General features: G+C 39.9%; 1 protein-coding gene across 2 annotated transcripts in view; it reads left to right on the top strand.

The window, feature by feature from the left end:
- The first annotated feature begins 5 nt into the window (after window positions 1-5).
- The window catches only part of NSMCE2 (NSE2 (MMS21) homolog, SMC5-SMC6 complex SUMO ligase), a 131,044-nt gene continuing 120,747 nt past the window's right edge, over window positions 6-10,302 (top strand). Inside the window, exons 1-3 of one of the 2 annotated variants that reach the window (XM_030510862.1) lie at window positions 18-114; window positions 1,060-1,118; window positions 2,837-2,984. In XM_030510862.1, coding sequence (XP_030366722.1) covers window positions 2,852-2,984 — 133 coding nt within the window. In that variant the 5' untranslated portion in view covers window positions 18-114; window positions 1,060-1,118; window positions 2,837-2,851. Of the gene's footprint in view, window positions 115-1,059; window positions 1,119-2,836; window positions 2,985-10,302 lie in introns of both variants that reach the window. The other variant, XM_030510857.1, reaches the window with a different exon arrangement.

Raw genomic sequence — 10,302 nt, 5'->3', positions numbered from 1 at the left:
GCGCCGGCTGATGAGGCGGTTCCGCTGCCCGCCGGGTCCGCCTCCCCGGGCGCTGCTCCTGCCGCCGAGAGGGTCGGTGTGGGGCTGCCTGCGGGCCGCGGCGGCTGGGACTAGGTGAGCAGCAGCCAGTGCTGGTGCGGGGGGCTGCCTTCGCCGCCCCTGGCCCCTCCGTGCTGTCCCGGCCGAGGGAGCGGGCTGAGGCGGGCGGGGAGGGGAAGCGGGGCCGCGGCCCTCCGTGCATGGCTGGCAAGGGGCAGGGTGGGCTGGGTCCGCTGCCCTGGCTTGCCATGGATGGGGAGGACGGTAAAGTAGAGCGCTGTGGGAGCGGGGCTTCCTGCTTGGTGGGCTCTTGTCCCACCTAGTAGCGTCTCCCTGTCATAGATGGTCACCGAGTGTGTCTGGGGGTACACACTAATCCTGGTACTCAGTGAACACTTGTCACCTGCAGATCTTGTGTTACGGAAGTAACTTTTTTGTCTTATCTCAGCTTCATAGTTTGGGATGTTGAAGCATAGAGAAATCAGGGCAAATATTTAATGTAAGTGGCAGAATAGAAACTGTAATTTAAGTTTGCCGCTTGGTAATCCTGTCTGCACCAGTTGATCGCTTGTTGAAAGAAAGAAACCTGTCTTGGTAGTTGCAAATTTTAAGTGCTTCATTCATGCAGCCCTTGAAGCCCTTCAAGGCAAAAAAGAGTGCCTTAAAAACACTGCTGTGAAACCAATTCAGTGAGGAGTGTGGCTGTTCCTCTGAAGGCAGAATAGGCAGTTGCAAGCTGAAGAATTCACTTAGAAAATTGAAGAGTGAAATCGCTGCTTGGGATCATGAACACTTTCTAAGAAAAAACAATCTTTTATTAAAAGAAAAAGGAAAATATGTCCAAAAGTACTTAAATTACTTTCCAAAAGACATCCAAAAGATGACGCTACCAATGCAATGGTATGATTTAATATTGTGAACATTAACTCCTGTTCCTGTTTAGTTTGCTCTGTGCTTCCACAAAGGTCAAGACAGTGAAGAAGCCTTTTTAACTTTTCACTGTTGTTTTTATTTTTTCAGATTCCTAATTTTCACAGCGTGTACCTGTGAAATTTCCAAAAGAACAGCAGGCTTTCTCAGTGAGTGAGATTTACCAAGTTCAAGAAGGGAATGAGATTCTCACTGATAACTTTGATACACGAAGTGAGCTCTGAAAGATAAAGCTCCTAACATGACTTTATGTGGCTATTTAATAGTGTAATTTTGGATCACAGGCATTCTATACAAATAGTCTTACATAATATATACAAATAGTCTTGCTAAGAGGGCAGACAGGTGCTTTAAAGTTAAAAAAAGTTAAATAATAGCTGAAAGGGGTGGATTCCCCAACAATGGACACTTGTAAGATCGTCTGGACAGAGTGCTGGGACATCTAGTCTATGCCATGCCTTTCAACCTAGAAATGTTGGACCAGATGATCCTTGAGGTCCCTTCCAACCTGCTATTCTATGATTCTGTGAGAGTAAAGGGCGTGACAACAGGTATTCAGGTTTCAGTCTGCACGATATTCATGAGGAATATGGCAATGTTGTTCAGCTTAGGGTGAGTGCAAGATGTACTTCTGCAGTCTCAGGGAAAGTAATAGAGGGGGATAGAGCCTTAGGTATGCAAAGCTTGGACAAACCTTTGTCCTTTTCTTTCTATTTAGATATTTTCCAGTTTTATATATAGAAAATATAATATTATATTGTATTATATTTAGCCTGTTGAAGGCTACTGTTGATAGAACAACTTCCTTGTTATTTTGTGTACAATTCAGATAAAACTTCTGGTATCCCCCAAATTTGTCTGTGGATTCCATTCTCTACCTCCCCCAAAATAGTCCTTGAACATATCAGTTATTCTTTACATGGACTAATGCAGTATTTCTGTTTACCCAAGACTTTTGGGTTCTTTTTCTTTCGGTATTCTGCACACCAGGTTCATGTTTCTTAGAACAGCTACAGGCTGTCTGAGCAAGTTATGGCAAAGCATGAAGAAGGAAGAGCAGAAGTTGGAATTTTTGAGAACAAGCCAACTGATATGAACAGTGCACATGGATAGGCACAGCATAAGCAAACCCACTTGAAGGTTGTATTGATGACAGAGGAGAAGCAGTTAATCCTTGCTCTAGATTGTGGGTCTGTATTGTAAGGGAAGATGGTGATAAAGAACATAAACATGATTCCTGTGCGACTATTCTGTGCTAATGGAACATTGGTGTGGAAATTTGTAGCATCTTTGGGGGAAGTAGGCAGCATTTGTAAGGTGGGCTTTTACTTAAAAATTGTGCTAGTTCTACTGTTAAGTACATTCTTAGAAGAGTAGCCCTTTGTTAGATTATTTGTTCCAAGGGCCAACTGTTGAAACAGGCTTGTAGTTAGTGAGGCTGAGTTGGATGTGAGAAGTCGTATTTCTTTCTAGCTTAATTGATAATATGCCTAGAAAACACAGACAAGTTTTTGGGCATCTGGGCTTTTTTGGATCTGAAATAGAGCAGTATTTTTCAAGTGAGCATAATCACTGAGCTTGAACCTCCTTGTGGTTTAGCAATAGGAATGAACAGATGAAAACTGCAAGCTGCCTTTTGTGGTGTAGCTTTGCTTAATATTGAATAGGAAGTGATTTGAAAACCTCTGGTGAATTGCAGTTCCACTGAAATTACTGACATCTTGGGAGCTAAGATTTCATCCTTGCTCTGTGATGTTTCAGTGGTTCTGCTGACACTGCGTGATGGATAGCCATCTCTTCTGCTGTTTTCTCTCCCAAATTCTTTGGTTGTAAACTGCATTCAAAATGTTGTGTCTGTTATTTCTAGAGTAACGATTTCAAGATGCCAGGAGGTGCAAGAATCTCATTCAACAGTGTGGATTCCTCTCTTTCATCCTTGAAAAACTGCCAGTCTTACATAAATACTGGAATGGATATTGCTACTCACGTTGCCCTTGATCTTGTGGAAAGTTTCAGTAAGTATATTCTCTCTTGTATTGCATCCTGAATCTGACAGATGAGTCCTAGGCCTATGTATTTTGACTTAGTTACTGTCAATATCTGTCTTTATTATACGAACTGTAGCTCTTCTGTCTAGACCAGGGAGTTTTCATTCCAATCACTTCATTGTCTTAAATGATAAATTCAGTGAAAATGTAAATACTAGGCAAACATTGTCCCAGCTTTGTAACACCCAGGACTAATGGTATTCCAGTGGTTGTTGCCCTTACAGCTTTGTAAAATCTTTAACGTTGCTGAAAGAGATGAAGAAGGCCTCTTAAGTGGGTGAATAAAACAACTTTTCATTCTAATACTGCTGCTTTGTGTGTGTTTTATTTGATGTTTAGGGCAAGATATATTAAAATCATGCTACTGGTTTTGACTACAGCGCATGAGACACCTGTTAGGGTAGAGAATTTTTTTAAATGCTGAAAATCAGGCCCTTTTAGGGTGCTTCAGTTTGGACATTTGCAAAGTGGGGTACCTTAAACCTGTAATCACTGCTAACACTCATCATTGCTATTTCACAGTAACAGGTACTTTGCAAAGCTACTTTTCGCAGGCAAACATTAGGCATCCCATTTCTCTGTCTTAGATCTGCGATAATGTTTTCACTAATAAAACAACAAAAACTTTAAAGCTCCTAAACTGCTAATTATGAGTAGAGAATAAGAAACAAAACATTTGCTGTTCGTTACGAGTCTTGCACTCAACTAAGCCAAGGCTTACGTACAATGAAAGTTTTTCTCTCTGTCTAGTGTGATAGTTCTCTCTCCTTTGACCTTTTTATCCATAGTGCTGTCAGAGACAATTGACATGTCATTTCTAGTGGGGTAGAGGAATGGAAAGTTTGTCTGAATAGTCCTCTGGGGATTCCCTTTGAGGTAGAACTGGTACAACCAGTTCTGTTTCCTCTTTGCTATTGTAATCACACTCTCTCCTACTTTGCCATAGCAATATATGCAAGTACACTGAATGTACTGAATTCTTTCAGTCCCAAGACTGCAGAATGATCCTCGGAAATTAGTTATTTGTACAAAAGTTAGAAAAGCTTTGATAAAATTCACCTTTCAGTAGAAGCCTCTGTTGCATTCCCATTTGGAGAGGTGAAAGGCAGCTAAAGCTCCACTGTGCAGCTCTGCTGCTGGATGTCTGTGCATTATACTCTTAGGAAATGATGTTACCTTCCTCACCTGCTTCTGACACATTAATCTTTAACTGCAACCTTGAAATTATGTTGTCCATTTCATTCAGTAACCAAAAGGACCATATTTAGCATTCTGTCCTGAGAGGAGGAGATTACTCTTGATGAAATACCTGTGGTCATTGTTACAGTTATATCACGTGGCTGGAAAACAGCTCCTAGACCATATGACTAATTTTACTTTAGCAGGGACAACTTTCCTGTAGAATCATAGTTATAGCATTACCAAGCACGACCTTTTAACGTAGTCCATCCCATTGCTCTACAGAAAAGGTATTCCAGACCTGCATTTGTAGTTTGTACCTCTTTGATCTGGTGTTACGGTGGTAGTTTTTTTATTTACAATAGTCTTCTGCACTCCTATGCTTTTCCTTGCAGATGTACATGTGTACAAGGAACAAACAAATGAGTGAAGCTCCTCACTTTGTTTCACTCCCCTGACTACTCTACTTGGACTTCAAGTTCTTGTGCTCCTTCCACAGTGCCATCAGGAAAGATCCAGGGTTTCTGTGGCATGACATACTTTCAGTAAACAAATACTTTCCATGTTTTAGAATTAGCATCATCTCATCTGCCATGCTTGACTGTTCAGCTTTTACCTCCCAACTCATATGTGGTGATTTCTATTTCTAGAATTGTTACTCATCTGTCCTACTTTGCTTTCATGTTCTGAGGCAAAATATTAATTTAAAATTTGAGGCAGCATTAGATAATATGTTTCTGTATTCTTGTTCCTGTCCCATCTGCAGTTTGTTTTCATTTCCTTTACAAAATTTAACTGTCCAGCTTCTGACAGGTTTCATTGCCAGGCTTTGTAGAAGCAAAGAATTCTATTGTGACTTACTTTATTTTACAAGCACTATTTCTGTGAAGGTATTTTGTTCCCTTGGTCTTTCATGTTGGACAGTGCTGGTTTTTGGGAATAGTACCAAAAATTTTCATAGCAAGTGGGGAGGAGTTTACATCTGAAGATACATAACTGAAAAGGCAGGCAAAGTTAGTGCAGTAAGTGATGTCTGTTTCCTCTCTTCACTGCTATTCTCCACAAGCCCAATCCTGAAAACATTTGCTGCTAAGCATATAAATAGTACAGTAACATTTGCAGGACTGGCTACTGCTTAATGCTTCCTATACATGTATCTGATGCTGCATCACTTTTCCCTCCTTTCTTAGGCAGGGTAGTGGGTTTGCTCTGGTGCTGTATTTGAGATGCTTGCTAGGCAGCAGACAAAACCACCATCGTTCTTTATTTTCTTTATGTTTTTTTAACCATTAAACAGTGATCTGCGAACGAACCTGTGTGTGATTTTTCTAACTTCAGAGCTCTAGTAAAATAGAGAAATAGAAATTAACTAATTTAAGTTTTCTTTGGCACGTGTAAAAGGATTTCCTGGTATGCCTGTTCAGTAAAAATCACTTCCTGCATATTAGCACTGTAGGGCTAGAAAAAGTTCTTTGCTTTCCGACTTGTTTAGTGGAGTACGATATGAAGAATGCTTCTGAAGGATGTAAAAAGAAAACAGATCGTTGTTTCAGCACTTCTGTATGCATATAAATTACAAAGCAGCCATATGATTGTTCAGGTGAAAATCAGATGAGTGAAAATCAAAGCTCACTAGGGGGCAGAAGAAGACAGGAAGTAAGCAGTACTTCCATTTAAGTTACAAAAAGCACTGAAAAGGAACTGGCCTTGTTACCTGTTCCTTGCTCTGACCATGCCCTCTGAGTAGCTTAAAGTTCTCTCTAGTTAAACCATCCAGAGAACAAAGGACTTTTACACTGGTTATGGAAGCTATAAAATCCTCTCAGAATGATTTTGAATTTTTGTAAACAGATAGTGGTGGTGTTACATAGAATAAAGAGGGAATAAAACTACTTGTTTGATCATGAAACCAGAGGGCTGCCAATAGGAAGTGGTACCAGACTTGTGGGCAGGAATCAGTTTGGGATATTCCATGATTTTTAGTAACCTCATAATCTATAGTAACCTTTCTTCAGACGTTTTGGATGCTTGACAAACACTGGCTAAGCCTCTCAGGTCTCTGAGAGGTAAATAATGGCTACATTACTTACCTCTCTTACTTAAGTAATTGCTTACTTCACCACCACTGAAATGAAACTCTTTTGGGTTAATAATGGTTGCTATATGGAAACACTGTAACTATATCATAATCCAAAAGAGAAAAAGAAAATTTCCTCCAACTGACTGAAACAACTGTGAAAACTTTATTGGAGAAGATAGATAGAGGTTGGACAACAGGGACATCAGATTAGATTCCTTACTCATGAGTAAATATCACAATAGACCTTTCACACATTTATTTTGACATTATGTTTGAAAGTTTCAGAACTAAAGCAAACTGGGTTTTCATTTCAACAGTCATTTCATACGGAGAATGCCTCCTGTTGAATTGAGACTGTCCTTTCCCTCCACACTGTAATTCCCTGTAGGAAGCTGCTGTCTACCTGCTGACTCACTTCAGTCCTGCTTAAATGAATTAATCTGTTTCTGGGTAAAGGCAGGATGGCTGCAAGCCAGTGCACGTACTGATGCTACCATTGATTACTGTGCCTGCTGATCACTACTGTGCTGCTGTAGTTAAATTTATTCTGGCTTAAGGGCCCTATGTATATCTATTCATTGTATTCTGAAAAATGAACACTTTGTTCATCATTAACTTACTTGAGGCCATTCCTTTCTGTCAATAACAACAGAGGTTTTAGTTTGGATACAGTTCTCAGGTTTGGGGCTCTTTGCCTTTTTTTCCCCTAAACATTAATTGTGCTCAATTCCTATTAACTTGGTATTTTTCCCTACAGCTTTTGACTTTCTGTTCTGGAAAGATAAAGTGATCTCACTGGACACAGCTCCTCTGAGGACTATAAACAACTGTTAGAGAAACTGATGGGGCAAGAAGGGTTCAATTAAATAATTGAACATTGTAGCATTGCAATAAATAGCGGTCAGAGAAATCCAGAAGAGCGAGGGAATCAGTCTCATGAACATGAATTGCAGTTGAGATGACTGAATATCTAGAGATTTATAGCCTCTCATCACATGGTCCCACACTTTGAAATGTAGGACAGAATGTACCAATTAATCTAATTCTCCATGACCTTGAGTGAATTTGTTTTACTACTTTCTGCAAAATAACAATACCAATAAAATTAGCTTTCCTATTTCATATAAATAATGGAAAGATTTAATAATATTTTTAGGCAGATTCACATTAATCTCTACTTACGCAGATAGTTCTCTTGACATACATTTGCAGTACACAATAGTAAATTTAAAGTTATTCCTATCCATTTAAGCTTTATTTAATGCTGTAATATGGTTTGAGAATCCTAGTGAGAGATAATATGGAAGTATGGATTTTTTACTTGGAATTGTAAATAACAACAGACCTCACATGAAGAAGTCAAAAGGAAAACACTTCACAGTAGAATTAAAACAGCCTGAAATGCCTGTGAGGCCTCTAACGACACAAACAGAATCCATTCCCAGCTTTGTACTACCTCCCTTTTGTGCCTTCTAGCATGTTCTTCACTGCTGCTGCACTCTGGAGAGAAATCTTCAGTTAGCTTTAACCACAGTGATTCCCAAGTCTCTTTCTCTAAGGAATCCACTGTTCACAGTGTGCCATAAGGATGAGAGACTACTATAAAGTTCATTGCGAGTTGCAATTAACCAAGTTTTAATTTCATCAGTGATCCTATTGCTTAGTCCACTAACACATTTATGTATCTTCTGTTCTAGTCCTGTATAGATTTATGAAATCACTAGTGTTACACATTCTGGTCAGGCATTGCTCATTTATGAACATGTACACTCCTGAGTAAAATAAGGCAGTTTCTGTTAACTGCTATTAATTTAGGTGAAGAATAATTTAATGCATCTGATCCTGAAAAACTTTTGTTTTTCAAATAACTGATTAAGACCTCCCTCTCCATTAAGAACCTGCAGAAACAGAACCTTTTAGCACTGAGCAGCTTCATGGTGGTGTGGGCATGTGCTGATAAAGGGACAAAATTTAAAGAGATCCTGTAACGGGTTAAGGATCTATATCTAGAGGTGAAAACTAGTTTCACCAAACTGAATGTTAAAGGGAAAAAGCCAATTTAAAAGCTTATTTTATTTAATGAATTAGATAAGTTTTATGTCCATCTCAGTCTTTCTACTGATTCTCTTCAGATATTGACATAGTCTAAAGGTCCTGTTTTTCTTTTTTGAGAACACCATCATGGTGTAGAAACATTAAAAAAACCCCATGTAACCAGAAAAACAGACTCTGCACAGTTGATTTCAGTATGCCCTCCCTCTGCTCCAAGCATTCTTGGATATTTTGTGGTCCAACCTAGCAAAATACTGAAGGAAAGGATGCATGGAAATTTCGGAGCAGTCCACTAGCTTTCAGAATTGTCTGTATATTTTAAAGCTTAAGCACATGCTTCTATCCTTTGCTAGATTTGAGTTCTAATAGAGATGTGAATTTGAAGGTGACATTGTTCAATATCAGTTATAATGCAAGTAAAATCATCTAAGTTTGACTATAATTTGCATCTTCCTAAATTTAGCCTCAATCTGTTCTTGAGCTTTAGTAGTATGATTGAAAAAAGAATTGACTAAGTCAGTACTTGTTTGGCAGTGTCTCTTAATTGTAATGCTCGGGGTGAAGAAGACTAACTCCTGGTCAGCTCCAGCCTCCCAGGCCAGCATGATCTTCAGAGGGCCTGTTGCTTTTGGACGGGCTGGAGCCAAAGCTGTGTGGGACTGGGAGGAATGTCCAGATGGGAAATAACTGGGAGGTCTGGAGACTATGCTGACTCCAGACAAGGGCGTAAGAACTTCTTAACATAAAACTTCTGAAAATCATTTTGAAGCATTAATAGATTTAACTGATGAGGTTTTCCAGTGGAGAGCAGGATGCTTCCTTGATGTCTGGGACTTTCTTGCAACCGCATATCACATTCCCACCGTGAAGTGTAGAGGCCTTGGAGTGTAGAATAGGTGGGTGGGAAGCAGTTATTACACCTGACCTCTATTTTTGTTTTGGGGAAAAAATGAGCTGCTTTTCTTTTTCTTCAAAACCTTGCTCTAAAACGTCATGGCCAGCTGCTGCTCGTGGCTGCTTGTCATCTGTATTACATAGCAGTGATCTTCCTGTAGCAGTATCCTGCTTGACAATTCCTCCTCTCTTCCTCCACACTTTGAAGGATTTTTCTGCTCGCCAGTATGAACAGGGCAGGCCCATGTGTCTTACAGAGTGTTAGTGATACCATTCTTTGGCATGTGCCCCAGCGTTAGTCCTTTACAGCTCTGGCTTTTCCTGCTTGTCGGCTCGTTTCCTCTTGCATAACCTGCTGTCTCTGCCAGCAGAGCTTACCTCAATTCCGGCTGCTTATCCCATTTGTCTGTTCCCCTTGCCCCAGAACTGTCTGTGCTTTTCCTCATGCGTGCTGCTCTGCATCTCACATGTGCAATGTTCTCTCTTTACCGACTGCTTTCTTTTCTCCAAATTGCTTGGGATCCTCTTGTATCATGCTGCTTGTTAAATACCAGCTAAACTGTAGTTGGTAACATAGGCTCTTTTTTCCATGTGGATTTAGCTCCACACTTGAATTTCTCTCAGTGCTCTCTTAAAATGGTGTTGAACAGGAATCACTCTGAACCCTTGCTGACCCTTGTTGACATAGGAAGGACTGTAGAGAATCTAGACACAATGGTTAGCCTAGTTTTATGAAATTATTGGCAGCCTTTTAAAAGACAGTTTGTTCATGAGTTTCTATGGAATATCCATTATTCTTACATGCAATACCTTTGCAGACACATTACAGCAACCTATAACAGTCAGACTTGAACATCTTAAGTTCATTCATCACTGAGAGGAGGGGACCTTTCCTTTTGATGGAAGGTTCTCTGTCACTGACCTAAAATTTCTCCTACTTGGAATGGTGCAGACTCCGTTATAAGGATGAAACTGTGTTTGAACAGAAAATGGTTTGGTTTATTTTTTCCTTTGTTCCTTTTTTTTTTCCCCTAGTTTATTTTTCATTGAAAATTCAGATGCAGGATTCCTGCAGTGCCA

The sequence above is a fragment of the Strigops habroptila genome, chromosome 1, assembly GCF_004027225.2.
Source record: "Strigops habroptila isolate Jane chromosome 1, bStrHab1.2.pri, whole genome shotgun sequence".
Lineage (NCBI taxonomy): Eukaryota > Metazoa > Chordata > Aves > Psittaciformes > Psittacidae > Strigops > Strigops habroptila.
Note: the sequence above shows the minus strand (reverse complement) of the source record. Positions and strands in the feature narration are given on the sequence as shown.